Source organism: Sceloporus occidentalis, unplaced genomic scaffold (genome assembly GCF_023333645.1).
Source record: "Sceloporus occidentalis isolate IW3139 unplaced genomic scaffold, rSceOcc1.0.p SCAF_3, whole genome shotgun sequence".
In the NCBI taxonomy this organism is placed as follows: domain Eukaryota; kingdom Metazoa; phylum Chordata; class Lepidosauria; order Squamata; family Phrynosomatidae; genus Sceloporus; species Sceloporus occidentalis.
Genome location: NW_028316983.1, coordinates 157351437 through 157368471, shown reverse-complemented (window position 1 = coordinate 157368471; position 17035 = coordinate 157351437). Strand labels below are relative to the sequence as shown.

General features: G+C 43.8%; 2 protein-coding genes across 5 annotated transcripts in view; one reads left to right on the top strand and one right to left on the bottom strand.

The window, feature by feature from the left end:
- RELCH (RAB11 binding and LisH domain, coiled-coil and HEAT repeat containing) overlaps positions 1-4314 on the bottom strand; it is a 77846-nt gene extending 73532 nt beyond the window's left edge. For all 4 annotated transcript variants that reach the window (XM_089516602.1, XM_089516606.1, XM_089516603.1 and 1 more), the window contains exon 1: positions 3613-4314. In XM_089516602.1, the coding sequence (XP_089372728.1) occupies positions 3613-4129 (517 nt within the window). In that variant the 5' untranslated portion in view covers positions 4130-4314. The remainder of the gene's footprint in view (positions 1-3612) is intronic.
- Positions 4315-13164: 8850 nt separating this feature from the next.
- Positions 13165-17035, top strand: part of LOC149316969 (GPI ethanolamine phosphate transferase 1-like) — a 92902-nt gene continuing 89031 nt past the window's right edge. The window contains exons 1-3 of the mRNA XM_089516601.1: positions 13165-13253; positions 14869-15125; positions 16385-16506. Coding sequence (XP_089372727.1) covers positions 14899-15125; positions 16385-16506 — 349 coding nt within the window. The 5' untranslated portion in view covers positions 13165-13253; positions 14869-14898. The remainder of the gene's footprint in view (positions 13254-14868; positions 15126-16384; positions 16507-17035) is intronic.

Below are 17035 nucleotides of genomic sequence, written 5' to 3'. Positions count from 1 at the left end.
TGTGCAATCATGCTGGCCACATGATCAGAGTAGTCTCTGACAACGCTGGCTTTTCAGCTTAGAAACGGAGATGAGCACCACCCCCTATGACTGGACACGACTTGACAACCTTGTCAATGGGGGTTGCCTTTTTAAAGACTGAGGCCCTGTGCAGACCGGCCTTAAAGGCCGGCTTGGGGGCTGAGTTGGGGCATGGCGTCCACATGACCCAAATTCCCAATGCATCACATAGAGTACCCTACCATCCTATTTACTTGTGGTGAAGTTCACCAGAAAAATACTGCAAAAGGTTTCTGATGGTCCCATGCTACTGATCAATCCCTGGGCTGTCATTTAGAAATAATTATGAAAGTAAGAACAATCCTGTGCAAACAGATGCACCGATAATTTGGCATTCATCTTTGTTTTACAAAAAGACACAGATCCCCAAATTACCAATTCAGTACTAAGAACCAACTCTGATCATTGCTTGCAAAATTTATGTCAAGAACCACTCATTTCAATATTTACATCCCACCTTACACGAAAAGATCTCAGGGTGGGATGCAGAAAGCAAAACAACACTTTTAAAAGAGTCGAAAACAATTTATACCATAATTAAATCAACCTGATTAATTCAAATTGTTTCACCTTCAGTCACAGCACAACATGATCCTGTTCTTCTGTCAAAGAAACACACTGATATGACCATTTTCAGCATTATCAACAAGGAAAGAATTATGTGTATCTCAGGTGTGTACATATATTCATGTGTATCAACACTTTGCAGCAGAATAATTAACAGCATTGCCACTGGATTTTGCATTTCCTATCTGTCTCACTGCACAAAACTGTACTTCTTGGAAGTGAACATTTTTATTGATCAACAGCATCTGTACAATACCTCTTGCTGACTGAACTGAAACAAATAGCATTCTTGTGATGTTTGAGCCTGTAATCAAAGCATTTTTGTTTCCTATTTCACTTACTTATTGTACTTCATAAACAAGGGTTACTGCCAAAACAACCCAGCTTCTAGAGCACAGAGTAATTCCTACAGCGTTAAATTAACACACCCTGCCACAGGAATTACCATTTCCCAATAATTGTTCTAGGACTGACCACACCTCCACAATGACACAAAATGCTAACGCTCACAAGGGTGTCAAGGGCTACTTCTTGAATTACAACATGGAAAGGTTATGGAAACAGAAAGAAAAAATGTTGATGCTTTTTATTTAGGCAATGGGTAATTCTTGCTTTTTCATTAATTAGGCGACAGCATTATGAACTTAGGTTGGTGCTTCAGTATCAAACTACAACTGACACTCAAGTCCTTTTTACCTCTAACAAGTCTTTTAGAAGGGGTTCAACTGAGACAACACCAGGTATTGCAAAGATACTACCAAATTTAAAAGCCCTATAGATCTGAACGCCCACTATGATTTTTGCCTGTTGTGTATATATGTGAATAAGCAAGAGAGTAAGTGCTAACTGCCTCGTAGGTCTGAGAAACTCAACATGTACACCAACTCCACATATCTTTCAAAACATACCTCTTAATAAGACAATACACACTACAACAATATAGGATAGTGTGTGCTTGGAATCTATACTTTCAGACAGAGCAAGTCTATAAATGTGTATCAACACCTTGCAGCAGAATAATTAACAGCATTGCCACTGAGTGCCCAGTTTGTTGGGGGCATTTAGCTTACAGTTGTAAACCGCTTAGACACTATTAGTTCAGTATGATGTGGTATAGAAATGAAGCTGTTTCTTTTGTTTTAAGTGTAACTGCACAAAGAAGAGGTTAGTTGGGTTATGTGGTTCATTCATATGGCGGTAACTTTGCATGTTTACTGAGTCCACATGTTCACTTAGAAATAATTTCTGCTGTGCACAATAAGATTTACTGTGAGGTAAGTGCAAAAATTAGCCGCCTAAACACCCTAAAGGTGACTGAACTTGGAAGTTAATATGGGTCAGCCTTGGGTGGCCCCAATCTGACTTTTTCAGGCCATCTGTTTTGGCCCTGTCTCCCAGTTAAGGGTGGTAAGGTATCAAATGCATGTACCTTCAAAAAGGTATGGTGGTGCTATAACTGATGGTACATCTAACAAGGCAAAGTATATCAGAAGAATCATAACATTTGGCATGTCAGACCACTGGCCTAGCAAGATGAATCCTGCAACTGAGCCTCTCAGATCTCTGCCTCAATTGAAGTCTAATGTCTATTAAGCCGTACAGATGCAAAATTAGTATGTATAGGGATCTTGTAGTAAATCCAGGCCAGGTAGTAAACCCACACAGCATGGTCTGAGTGATGGACTTTGACTCTGGAGAACAGAGTTCAGATCCCCTCTTGAGGATTGAAAACCCACTTGGGCATCCTCTCTCAGCCCCAGAGAGTGGCAATGGCAACCCCCTTCTGAAGAAAACTCTTACGAAAGGTTCAACCTTAGGGTCAAAAATGACATGGAGGCAAAACACAACCACCATAAAACAGATGCCAAGGTCTCCCCTGCAAAGGGATGGTGGAGGAGGGGTGGAAGGAGAGGGTTCCTAGCAGGATGACCAGGTGTCCTCACCACATAGGAGTCCAAGGCATAAAATGTAGGACATTCAAGAAAAATGTGGGACGTAACCAAAGAAAAGCTTGAAAACAACAACACATGTTGATAGGACCAAAATACACAGCAGAAATAACCCAGTTTGAGAGCACTTTGACTGCCCTGGCTCAATGCTAGGAAATTCCAGGAACTAAAGGTTAGTAATAATAATAATAATAATAATAATAATAATAATAATAGTGTTGTGAGGCATTGAGCCTTCTCTGTCGGAGAAAGCTCTGGTGCCACAATGATCTACAGTTCCCAGGATTCCCTAGCACTGAGCCAGGAAAATTAAAGCGGTCTCAAACCACATTATTTCTGCAGTGTATTTTAGATCACAGAAACGCAAACTCATGCTTCTTTGGCTGAATCCACACTGCAGAAATAACCCAGTTTGAGAGCACTTTAACTGCCCAGGTGTCCAATGCCATGGAAAGCTTGGGATTGTAGTTTTGTGAGGTGTTTAGCCTTCTCTCTCAGGGGGGCTCTGGCACCGTAGAAAACCACAGTCCCTGGGGTTCCATAGAGAATCATGGGGATTGCTTGCCCATGGGGAATCATTGAGAAATATTTCTCCATAGGGAATCATTGAGGAATACTTGCCCATAGAGAGAATCATGAGATAATCCCCAATGATCCCCTATGGAGAAATATTCCCCAATGATCCCCTATGGAGAAATATTCCCCAATGATCCCCTATGGAGAAATATTCCCCAATGATCCCCTATGGAGAAATATTCCCCAATGATCCCCTATGGAGAAATATTCCCCAATGATCCCCTATGGAGAAATATTCCCCAATGATCCCCTATGGAGAAATATTCCCCAATGATCCCCTATGGAGAAATATTCCCCAATGATCCCCTATGGAGAAATATTCCCCAATGATCCCCTATGGAGAAATATTCCCCAATGATCCCCTATGGAGAAATATTCCCCAATGATCCCCTATGGGCAAGTGTCGTTTGTTTTAGTGAGTCCCTGTGAGGTTGCAGAATAGCAGCCCCCCAGAACTTACGGAGCTGTCCGGCGGCGGCGGCGGCGGCGGGGTCCTTCCCTGCTCCTCCTCCGAGGAGGAAGGCGAGGCCCATGCCAGGGGCGGCCGAGGAGGAGGAGGCGGAGGCCGGCGGGGTGGGCGCAGGGACGGTGGCTCCGGCCCCGCCGCCGCTCTGCCTCTCGAAGTGCCCGGGGTTGGAGAAGTAGTCCCTCAGCCGGGGCAGCTCCCTGCCGCTCTCCAGCAGCTCCGTGTGGAGCTCCAGCGCCGTCAAGACGAACTGGTCGCGGAGGAGCTGGGCCGCCAAGGCGTCCACTGGGACCCGGGGAGGCTCCTCGGGGGCCGCAGGAGGGATGGGAATGGGAATGGGAATGGGAACAGGAGGCGGAGGGGCAGGGAGCGCGGCTTCTCCGGGGCTACTACTGCCGCCGCCGCCTCCTCCTCCCCCTTCTCTGCCTTCGGGCCTGGCCTCCTCGGGCTCGGACTCTTCGGAGTCGCTGAGGAAAGGGTTGACGCCCCCGACGCCCCCCGCGGCAGCCATTTTGTGAGGAGAAGGCCTCGAGCCTCAGCCCCGTCTCCGCAGCAGCAGCAGCAGCAGCCCTAGTCCTCCGCCTCGGCTTCCCTTGGCGCCTCCTCCTCCTCCTACCCGGAATAAGGGACTTCCCCGCCCGGCTCAACTGTCGCGGAAAAATGGCTCCGCGGCTACATTTCCTCTTCCTGTGGGAGGGAATTTGTGAGGGGAGACGACGACGACGACGACGACGACGACGACGAAGAAGAAGGGGTGTCCTTCAGTCTCTTCAGTGGCATTGTTTCTTCCTTGCGCTCATGCCATCGCCTCAAAAGCTCTGTAGCACTGGTGGACCACAAACATTTAAGAGATGTTTTGGACTACATCTCCCAGAAGCCTTCAGCCACGTTGGCCAATGGCGTGGGATTCTGGGAGATGGAGTCCCGACAATCCCTTGAAGAGCAGTTTTGACTTGAGACTGAAAGAAAGGAAATTTGGCAACACGGGCTTTCCTAGGCTTCTTCAGCCCCCTTCCTCTTCAATCAAAAGCATCTGAGGAAGGAGGCTGAAGTCTAGGAAAGCTCATGCTGCCAATTTATTTCAAGGGGTCACACAGCTGTCCCCAAACCGTGCCCTTTAAGAGATTGTTTTGGACTTCAGCTCCCAGAAGCCCTCAGCCATCTTGGCCAATAGCCTGGGATTCTGGGAGATGAAGTCCAACCCCCCCTTAAACATCACAGTTTGGGGACCGCTGTCCTAGGATGTTGCCATGGCCCCATTAGGGTTGCCATAATTGTCCACTATTACCAGGGACAAAATGTGGAACAAATTCAATCCACTTTTAACTTGGCAACCTATGAAGAAAAAGGCCATGACAAGTTCGCCTTAGGGTTGTCATAAGTCAGAAACAAAGACACACAACAACAAGAATAAAAAGCCACCTGAGTGACCTGAGGCGAGCCACACTCTCTCAGCCTCAAAGGAAGGCAATTGTAAACCTGCTCTGAAGGAACCTGCCAGGAAAACCCTGTGATAGGGTCGCCATAAGTCAGAAGCGATTTGGAAGGCAGAGACTCTCCTTCACAGGCTGAATGTCAACATCTGGACAAACCTTGCCAAGAAAACCCCATGAGAGGCTCACCTTGTTGTTATTTTTGTATACCTTCAAGTAATTTCTGACTCATTATTTATTAATTTGGAGTATTTATACCCCGCTTTTCAGCCACAAAGGCTCTCAGAGTGGCTTACAAAATGGTTAATTAGATGGTTCCCTGCCTTCAGGATTACAGTCTAAAAAGACATGACACAAAAGGAGAAGGGAAAGGAGGTCTAATCCAGAAATCTTCTCTCCCTCTGAGGCCTGGACCATGGCAGAGGGACTGGAGGGAGGGCTCTCCTCCTTAGTCTAGGCTCAATGGAGCTGGGACTGACTCTCTCCCTCTGAGGCCTCTTATGGCGACATGGGGTTTTCTTGCCAAGTTTCTTCAGGGGAGGGTTGCCATTGCCTTATGAGGCTGAGAGAGTGTGACTCACCCAAAGTCACCCAGTGGCTTTCCATGGCTGAGAGAGGATGTGAATCCTGGTCTCCAGAGTCATAGTCCAACACCCAAAACCACTACACCACACTGGCTCTCAGGTCGCCATAAGATGGAAACGCATCGAAGGCAAACAACAACAACAACAACAACAACGTTCCCAAGTAAACACTAAAGTGAGGCTTGCCCATACCATGGCGTCACTGTACATACATCACTACTTATGGCCAAGGTGGGGCTAACATTGGTTGCATCCACACTGGAGAAATAACCCGGTTTGGCTCCGCTCTGGGACCCACAACAAACTCCAACTCCCAGAATTCCATAGCCTTCAGCCAGGGCAGTTAAAGCGGTGCCAAACTGGGTTATTTCTCCAGTGTGGATGCAGCCATTGTACGTACTGTATATTTTAAATTTTGTATGTTTTAAAATGTTTTAGTTTTAAATGGATTATTTTAATTATTTTAAACTGCCATTTTAATATGTTTATATATGTGTATGTGTGTGTGTGTGTGTGTAAACTATACACAACAGGAAAGCTTCTCTGTGTCTGAAATCCAAATCACACTGCAGAAATAGCCCAGTTTGAGACCGCTTTAACTGCCCTGGCTCAGTGCTAAGGAATCCTGGGAATTATAGGCCTGTTACAGACAGCCAAAATAAAGCTGCTTCGAGTCACAGTGGAGGTATGGTGTTTCAATGATGCATGCATCCTAAGAGTCCAGAAGTTGCACCAAAGCCACACTTCAGCCCTAAGGACTGGAGCGTGGCTTTGGTGTGGCTTCTGGACTCTTAGGACTAATGCATCATTGAAACACCATACCTCCACTGTGACTCGAAGCAGCTTTATTTTGGCTGTCTGTAACAGGCCATTGTTTATTGTGGCACCAGAGCTCTCTCTGACAGAGAAGGCTCAATGTCTCATAAAACTACAGTTCCCAGGAGTCAATGAGCCAGGGCAGTTAAAGGTGATAATTCCTGCAGCCCTAGGTTACAAGCTCTAAGTTTTCCTATCTCTATAAGGAAGGTGGGCGGTGCTTAGTGGGGCCTGAGCCTCTCTGATTGGAGGTCGCTTGAGCTGCCTTAGAGTTACTACATGATAGAGGAGACTTTCCCTCAGACAACGCCTCCTCTGGCTTCCGCTCGGGAGATCTCGCGATACTTAGCGCGCGCGGCGAGAACGGCGGAGCTGGATGGGCAGTGCAGGGGTCTGGCGGCGGCGGAGGAACGAGGCTGTAAGTAGCAAATGCAGCCAGAGTTCTTGTCACCCTCCTGGCGCGAGGGCGCCCCCTAGAGGAGGTGAGGAGATCACAGCGCCACTGCAATGGCTTCTCCTCCTGTTTGCACTCTTTGCACTCAGGTCCGAAGCACACTGCAGAAACAATCCGGTTTGAGACTGCTTTAACTGCCCTGGCTCAATGCTAGGGAATTCTGGGAACTGTAGTTTTATGAGGCATTTAGCCTTCTCTGTCAGAGAGAGCTCTGGTGCCACAATAAACTACAGTTCCCAAGATTCCCTAGCACTGAGCCAGGGCAGTTAAAGCGGTCTCAAACTGGACTAGGTCTGCAGTGCGTTTTGGACCTCACTCGCAGGCATGGCAAAGAGTTTTGGCTCAGCAGCAGCAGGGGGACCAGGGGTCCTCTCTGCCAAGGCACTGAGGCATACAAGAAAAATGTAGGACATGACCAAATATGAGCTCCCCCCCCCCAATATTCATATAAATACAAATACATGCTGCTTAGTCCTGCTCAAAATGGAGGACCTTTGGAGTTCCTCCTGGACAGGAGGCTGGAATGGAGGGCCTGTCCTGGAAAAGGAGGACGTCTTGGTGGGGAAGGGTCTGAGGGACCCCTCACTGTTTGGGCTAAAGTCAAACTCCCTCTGAATGAAAAAGGTAAAGGCTTCCCCTTTGATAAGTTTGTCTAGTTGTGTCCATTACTAGCCAAAGAGCCAGCGTTGTCTGAGGACTACTCAGTGTGGCCAGCATGGCTGCACCCAAGGCTGTTACCTCAGTGACCTGGGGCAAGTCACACTCTCTCAGGCTTAGAGGATGGCAAAGACACACACACACACACACAACCAACTCTCTGAAGACACCTGCCAAGAAAACCCCATGATAGGTTTGCCTTAGGGTCGCCATATGTCAGAAACGACTTGAAGGCACACAACAACAATGTTCCCAACTGACCACTAAAGTGAGGATTGTTCATGCTATGGGATTCCTCGTCCCTATATACGGGTCACTATATACATCACTAGGTATGGCCAAGGTGGGATTAATGCTGAACATTAAACAAAGAAACCAAAACACTAAAAATAATGACCACAGGAAGGTCGACAAGAATTCACCCTAGACGGCAAGAAAACAGAAACTGACAGAGTTCAAAGTCAATTTTGGGGGCAGTTAACAAATGGTCCCAGGTGCTGTATTATTATTATTATTATTATTATTATTACTATTATTAGCCTTTATTTATAAAGCGCTGTAGGCTCTATTTCAGAGGAAGGAACTGCAAAACCACTTCTGAATATTCCTTTCCTAAGAAAACCCTATTTTGTAAGGAACTCTGTACAAATAACAGCTTACTTCCAACTACTGGTAACCTTCCCTATCCCTATAAGGAAGGCATAGGTAAATCATGTCACATTGTCAGCTTGTCCTTCTTTTCACTTTGTGATGGAGTTTGCCTCTCTCCTTTCTACTCCTTGCAGCAGGGTGGTACACTTTAAAGGAATTATCCATGGTGCTGAACCTATGAGAAAGGCTCTTGGATAGGTCAACACCTTAGATGGATTAACTTTAACCCTGAGTGGATTCATTGCCCCACTTATATAGAAGCCACAAGCAGCCACTATGCAAAGATAATATTGTAGCTACTTCTATAGTCATAGGTATGTGAAGGACGGATATCACATGTTTTGGCGCAGGGTCATGCTCTATATTGTGCCACGGCAGTCAGACTTTTAAAAGAATTTGAACTTTTTCGTACAGGGCTCCAGAAGAGAACGGGACAAAAGCAGCCTGGAAGGGAATGGAACGAGTGGAGACGCATTGTACTGCACATAAGGAACTTTACAGCACTATAGGCTCCAGGCAGAGACGAGAGCGGAATGGAAGGGGCCAGGAACGAGTGGGGGACACATTTTACTGTACGCAAAGTCCCTCACTCGTTCCGTTCCATTCCCCATCCATTCCAGAGGGGGCGATTTTTGAGAACTGTTCAAAACAGATCTCAAACATCGCCCCCTCTGGGGATGGATTGAGAACAGAAGGGAAGGGAACGGAACAAGTGAGGGACTTCCTTGTGTGTAGTAAAATGCGTCCCCCACTCATTCTGTTCTCTTCCAGGCTCCTTTTTCCCTGTTCTTGTCCTTGCCTGGAGCCTTGTGCGATAAAGTTCAAGGAAGTCCCTCACTCGTTCCGTTCCCTGCCCTTCCGTTCTCAAAAATCACCCCCTCTGGAACAGATGGGGAACAGAACGAGTGAGGGACTTTACGTGCAGTAAAATGCATCCCCCACTCATCCCCCACTCATTCCATACTCATTCCAGGCCTTTTCTGTTCTGTTCTCGCCCCTGGCTGGAGCCCGTGGTGCGATAAAGTCATGGGTTCCACAGCATATGCTCAGTTAATTGCAAAAAAGATGGCCTAAGAGAGAGAGCACCTTGACATTTCACCAGATATTATTAGGAAGACTGCAACAAGCAATACAACCAATTCTTTTAGGAATCTGGGTTCAGTAAAAGTAGTGTCTCTCAGCAAAGGCTGTTTTGTTCTATAATACAATACCCTCCCATTCTGATTGAGGTAGTCTGTTCAGCAAATTAAACAATTCTTTAGCAGCTGGACCTACCTGACATGTGCATTTCAAAAGAGTCAGCTGGTGTGATATAGACACACAATTATGCAGTAGAGCTTAAGTTTTGAATTGGAGGGCAAAAAGGAAGTATTCAGCCTATTAAGTTAGTTGTCAGGGTGTTAAGTAACTCTAGGTGGCACTGTTGAGCTGCATCAGAATGTGTAGGGGATTGTCACAACTCCCGTTTCCCATACCTTACAACATATGCACCTACAGTATTTTCCTGGGTTTATATTATACCTGTATCCACAAGTGTGGCGGCTCTGCTCTGTACATTGTACTGGGAAGGCAGTGCCTCTGTTGTGGGTTAGGCCACTAGGTGGCTAAAAAATCGCCATTTGAATCTTCTTTCTCTTTGGTCTTTTAAATTATATGCTTAAAGTGATGCTCTTCAGAGTGGTAGGGCTGGATTCTGTGCCTGCTGTGTCTTACTTCTTACAGAACTAATTTTTAGGGTTTTTGGAAGGTGACTTTTCCCTAGAAGAGGTCACATTTCCATTTTCCTAGCACAAGATTTGTCCAGCCTACTGATCTTGTATAATGTTGCTGTCACTCATTTTGATGACTGTAGTGTCCTTCTTTCCTTGTCCATGTGGTCTCATCCCCATCTCTTGCTTTTTCTGTCATGCAGGCATTGGTATCAACATGTTGTCTGCAACATTTGAGATGTAATCTTGGAAGTGTTTTTGAGCTTGCAGAATGATTCAGCTCTTACCCCAGGGAATATGGGGTTTCTAACAACTGGACAATAGGCACTACAGCAAGAGTGGGCAACACTTGTGAACCTTTTGCCTCCCTTGGGTACCACTGCCAAAACAGTACATCCCAAATTGATGGTGCTTTTGCATCTGGTGGCACACTGCTAAATATTAGTGGCACCACCATACAAAAGCCTGAAGACCTCTAATTCCTGACCAGCAAAGCTGCTGTTTCCTCCTCCTATTTGACCTGTCTTCCTTTTTCTCTCAAGTGGTGTCATGACACTCTCTGGTGGTGACATGCCAAGATTCAGCATCAGGGAGATTGGTGGTAGAGAAGCCCCAATGGACCCCAGAGAGTTTGCCCAGCCTGGTCCAATGTAGCTCCCTGACTCTGGGAAGTTGCCTAACCCAGAAGTTTAGAAATTGCATTGTGGCTTATTTTTGGAGTTTTAACAAACAAAGTTATGGCAGAATTTTCCAGTAACAGTAACAGAGTATTCTGTCTTAATCCAAGCCAGGGCCTTTGTGGTAAAGTTGGCTCCACTGACCTTTGATGGAGGCGGGGCAGAGACAGAATGGAGGGGCAATGCTGGTGATCCCAAAGTTATATTGCAGCTTCATAAAACATTTTTTTTAAACTGGACCATAATGGTTAGTGATTTATTTTTATCTCAACTTGAAGGCCTGGGTTAATTGTGAGTGTGGAAAATAAGGAATAGCTGTGCATGAGGCCTTGCTGTTAGACCTTTCAGTCTGCAGCAGATGTGAACAACATGTGGCCGTTGGGCTGGAATACTGATAAGCCCTAGCTAGGATAGTCAGTGGTGAAGAAAGATGCGAGCTGAGGTCCAATAACATTTGGAAGGATGCAGATTGGCTGCTCCTGAGCTATAGTGTTGTAAATCATCTGAGAGAGATGTGGTGGATTTAGCAATATTCTGATTTGCAGCTTCTGCGAGACTTGTAAGCCTAGATATGTAAGGAGTGCTCTTTCGGGGCTGTCTCAGAGGATGACCTGACTAATTGGAATATAGTAAATTTAACAAAAGGTCTGAAAGAGTGTATCTTAAAGATGTATAGATACTTCATCACCTAACAGTCAGATAACCATTTCCCCCTTGCATATTTTGTATAGGCACTGCTGATGCAGGGAGTTAGTTTGATAAGTTGAGTAATACTGAATCACTGAAATAACCTTCTGTACTGCTGAGCCATTTATGATTTGAAGCGTATGAGATTTATTATTGTAATGTACAAACATTCTATAGAAATCTTGACAACAAAAGATTTTTAAAAATATGTTATGAGTTCTAAAAAATATAGGTATATTAAAATACTTTATAAAATAGATTATTTGATGAATCATGTATATCAGGCAAATTAATGTTTTATTTATTTTTCAGTCATGACATAAAAATTATAATGTGTCTGAGATTATCTATATACAATGTAGAACAGATTACTCCAGCAGTGTGAATGCAATCTCAAAACATGATTAACTTACCGTATATACTCAACTATAAGTCGACCTCATGTATAAGTTGAGGTCAGGTTTTGGGACCAAAATTATGGATTTTGACGTAACCTGAGGGTAAAACTTGGAGGCTCCTTCAATGTGTCTATGTGTGCATATGGCAAGAGAGACTCTCACTGAGGTTTTTTGCTTCATCGTTTCAGCTTTCGTTTCAGCCAGACAAGCAGGTGGGAGATGGACACTTAAACAACAGCAATATCAATCAATCAGTCACCCAGAACTAGGACTCTTTTTGCTTGTCTCCAAAGAGAAATAAACTCCTCTCCACAGCGCATGGGGAAATCCGAAAGAGATGTTATCACATTACCATAGTGACCAGTAAATAAGTCGACCTGGGATTTTGGGGTCAATTTTTGGGCATAATTTTTTAGACTTATAGACGAATATATACGGTAGTACTCTATAGTTAATGCTGAACAATAGGGTACTATCAGTTTAGTATTTTAGCAGGGGTGACATTCCTCTCTGGTTTCCATTTATTTACAGATGAATTGTTTCATATCTCTGTGATAGTCTAAATTAAAACCTATATAATGTTTTATAAAAGCCTGTCAGCTAGAAGAATAGCTGCTAATCATATCCCTTTGTAATATGCCTGCCACAGTATTGCTGCTTATTGAAAATGCATTTTCAATAGGTTCTCTTAAATTTTATGTGGCAGGCATACATTGTTCACTGGAGCATGGTCCTTCTGAAAGAGATGACTAAAGTATTTTTAGTGACTTGTCTTGACACTTTTAAATATAGCCTCATACCAGCATAGCATATTCATCTGAATAATACTTTGTAGATGTTTCTTTCTATATTGAAAACATAAATAGAAATGGAAAACAAATGGTTTCATAGTTCATAAAGATTTATATTGTTGGTCTTGTTTTTTAAAAAAATAGGCAAGCTCAGCATTGCTAGCACTGTAAGTCTGAATTTTTCAAAGAGCCGCAGCTTTGGATGTAGTGGCTTTGAGGAAAACTAGGTCTGCATTTTGCCTCATTAAGTCGACATTTCCATTAATCTTTGAGGACCTGATTCAGCAGAAGACTACAGGTTCTTTAGTGGCCAGAAATCTTCACAGGCAATAGATATTCCTGCAGCATTATTGGAAGAAAAAGGGGAAAAAAAACCTTCTTGTCAGGCAGTAATGGAGCTGCCTGCAGACGTGGCATCTTCAGACAGCTTTCTTGTCTCTGTTGCCTCTTCTCAAGAGCTGGGACTTGTGCTAAAATAGAATAAAATGTTAGATGGCATTAGCTTGGAACCAGTCTCTTTTGCAAACAGGGTACTATCTACGGTGGACTGGAGGCCTAAACGTGAGGGAAACTGGGTAGAGATCATGTGTGGCCCAAGAAGGGAACTTTCTTGGTTAGTGTGACTGATCTTCCTACAATTACGGTAGAGTATACCACTAACCTGGTGTAATATTCTTCTTACATGACAATGAACATGGGCTGCAGAGCTTAGAAAAATTACTTCTGCAGACTGTAAGTCCCAGCATCCTGCAGATTCTGTGAGCTGTCATCCAAAAAGGTAATTTTTCCAAGCTCTTAATGATTATTCTCCAATTTCTACATTAGAAAAGGAAAACCATAATGACTGCAGGTTGTTCCATTGCTAATTCATTTATTGCATGGTGAGGCACATGCCAGGGCATTTGGCTGTGGCTGATGTCAATCACCGACACTGCATTTTAAATGTGCGTGTGTATCCTTTTTTATTTTCATAATGGTGGCATTTTTCCTGGTGCTGTAAGAAAAGCTCTCGGTGAATCAGCTATCTCCATTTGTCACTCTGGTTTTTTTGGCTGTAGCTGCTGTAGTGATTTTATAGCACCAGTCAGAATGCTGCCACACTGGTAAATTCTGTTCAGATTTACCTACTTCAGCGGTGGAAGCAGGGAGGCAAAGAATGCCTTGCCCTTGGCCCCTTCAAATTAGTACTGAGTTTGCAGGGGTAAAGTAAGGCACTGAATAGAATTTCCTATGTAATTAATTCTCAGTGAAATCAATGAGCAACTCCCAAGAGATAAGCAGATGCTGAAGTAGATTTCTCTCTCTCACTAGAATTGTATTTACCTATATTTATTTAAAGTATTTCTGTATCGCCTCCTGGCTTGCAGAGGCTCCTGACGTGGTAGTCAAATAAATACCAACAAACAATACAAGAGAAGAACATTTAAAAAATACATTAAAATTCTGTTTTTAAAACTCCTAAGCAGTTAAAAAAAAAACAACAACCCTAGAATCCAGGTTTAAAATAGTGTTTTCAATTTGAATGGCAGTCCCAGCTTCTGCCAATCTAGCAGTCCGAAAGCACGCAAATGCAAGTAGATAAACAGATACCACTCCGATGGGAAGATAAACAGCATTCTGTGCAATCATGCTGGCTACATGATCACAGAGTAGTCTCTGACAATGCTTGCTCTTCGGCTCAGAAATGGAGATGAGCGGAGATGAGCACTGCCCCTATGGTTAGACACAACTTGACGCTCTTGTCAACGGTGAATACCTTTACCTTTTTAAACTTACTCATACTATATCTGTGGGTAATATGTTCCCAGAATTACCACGGATAGCACCAACCACGGATAATGGCAAATGCTATATTTCTGTCAGACATTGACCACAGAGTCATGCTGGAAGACCCCCAGGTGCCTAAAGATGTCTCTTTTAGTGATGCAAGTAAGTGAAACAACAGTTACCTATCCTGTGGATATGAGGGTCAGACTGTACTTCATTTTTCACATTTAAGGACTCAAAATGGATAGCAAATTGCAGTCCATTGGTGTTCTTTTATCAGGTGATCTGTTTTTTAAAATCATAATTAAAATGTAGTCTGAAATCTTCCCAAGTTTTTCCTTGGTGAAATTATGTACTCTGAGCAGATACAAATACAGTGTGCCTGCGCCATACACGGCTTTAACCTTATGCAGAAGGCAAGCCCCATTTAAAACGATGGTGCGCGTGCCCACTACGCATGGGAGCACACACCCACTGTTTTAAACAGGGCTTGAGCATACATGTTTTTTCCTTTATGCGGGAGGATCCAGAACAGTAATGATTGTCCTGTATTCGTGAGTCTATGTAACAACTTCTGATATTGTAACTGATTGCCTGTCTGACCTGCGGTTATTTTGATTTTGTAGCATTATACTCATCTCTGACAAGCTGTCACCATGAACATGCGGGTCTTCATAGTTGCTGGTCTACTGGTCCATTGTGTGTTCCTGATTTCTATTTTTGACATTTATTTCACATCTCCTTTGGTTCATGGCATGACTCCACATCAAACTCCACTGCCACCACCAGCACAACGCTTAGTACTATTAGTTGCAGATGGTCTGCGTGCAGATTCACTTTATGAACTGGATGGCAATGGGACTTCCAACGCACCTTATCTCAGGTAATGGTTTCTAGATCTCTGTGAACTATTGCAGCAAAAGCAAGAAAAATCATGCAGTACTTTAAGACTATGAAATTTATGATGGGCCACTTACACCCCCTTTTGCAAACAGATTTCAGTGCAAGAAAACCTCCCCCTTCTCACAGGATGGGAGGAGAGGAGAGGGAGGGCCTTCTCCAACTTGTAAGATACTTTGAAGAAGGGTGTAAACATCAAAAGAAATGTTTCTATCAGTCAAAGCTTTCATCAAGTTCCTGCTTCTCTCCCCAGCTTTAAAAAAAATTATTATCAGCCTGTCTTATAAAGGCTTTTATAGGTTTACTTTGTTTGTAACACAGTATTGATCTGTCTCTGTATGCTTATTTCTCCTACATGTTTTTTTAATTATAATAGTTTGATTGCAATATTTTGTATGTATTTAAGCCCAGTTCCTTTTGTGATAATATCTATAGTTTCATTTTTTCATAATTTTTGTATGTCCTTTTTCTTTTTCTCTCTGTATGAGGCTCCTTACTCCTGTGGTTGGAACAGAGGTGGGCATCCATAGGTTGTAGAATTATAACTCCCATCATGCTCAAGCAGTGCCCATGCTGGAAGTTATAATGCAACAGCATCTGGAATTTTTCTATGTATTCTAGATTGGTTATAATACATTTAGAATATATTCAATAGAATTTAGTCAGTTGAAAATTTGTATTTTAATTAAATAAGAATTTCAGCATGTTGAAAATACTGCGCAGTTGTATTGAAGAATCATTAAAAAGATCAGAGGGGCTCTCATGCCTTTATATAACATCATAATATTGTCACTTATTTGTCACATATCCCACAAGTTTGTTGTTATGTTTGTTTTAGTATCTGCTTAATTTTTCACCCAAATTTCATGGAGCATATAGAGAGAAGTGGTAAATAACAGCATACAATGGATCCCGGTGGGGATAACTGGTTTCCAGATCCTCCAAAATTGCTAGTTTGATAACCACTGTTTGTCTTTATGACATGTAATATAGCTATTGTTACTTTGAAATGGATTTGCCATTGTGAAAGAAGAAGTGGAGGAGGAATGTGTGAGGCAGAAGTTTGCTGCTATGGTTCTAAAACATAAACCTGGGCTTTATGACTTTTGAGGCACCAACATTCCTGCTCTCCTTCACTCAGTTTGTGGTATGGCACCGGTTCCTTCAAGAAAGTAAATTATAGATTTATGAGTCTATGCAACCAACTTGATAAGTTACAAATTATTGCCTTCTTTATTTCAGGAATATCTTAGTATCCAAAGGCAGTTGGGGAGTATCTCATACCCGTGTCCCAACAGAATCTAGACCTGGGCATGTAGCTCTCATAGCTGGATTTTATGAAGATGTCAGTGCTGTTGCTAGAGGTATACTGATAGCTCCTTCATCCAAATAAAATCTTTTGTTGGTAGAATGTTATATTATTCCTCTGCTAATAACAAAATGATTATAACATAGATCTTAGACTACATTATTCACTTAAAGAATGTCATGGAAGGACAGATCTTGCATCCACTTATCCCCCACCCTCAGCTGATTTGACACAGTGAGCAAAGCACAGCTGAACAGTGTAGGATGGGTATAGAAGGCTACTGGAATAGTACAGAATTGTCCCAATTGGGCAGAGTCAACCCGTCTGGGCCAAATCCTGCGCATCTTGGCCAATGTTGTTTAGGAAGAACCCTGATCCCTATATGTGTGTGTGTGGGGGGGTGGGGGATGGGGGTAAGATTGGATAGTAAACATAGGCGCGTTACAGACTGCCCCTTTGGGGCGACCTGTAGGCGCACCTTTCCCCGCCGGATCGGGGCCTCAGCGGCCAGAGCGGCAGCCGTTGAAGCCCCGATCCGCCGCTTTCCGGGCTGCGGGGAAGCGGCAAAAGGCCCCTTCCCCGCA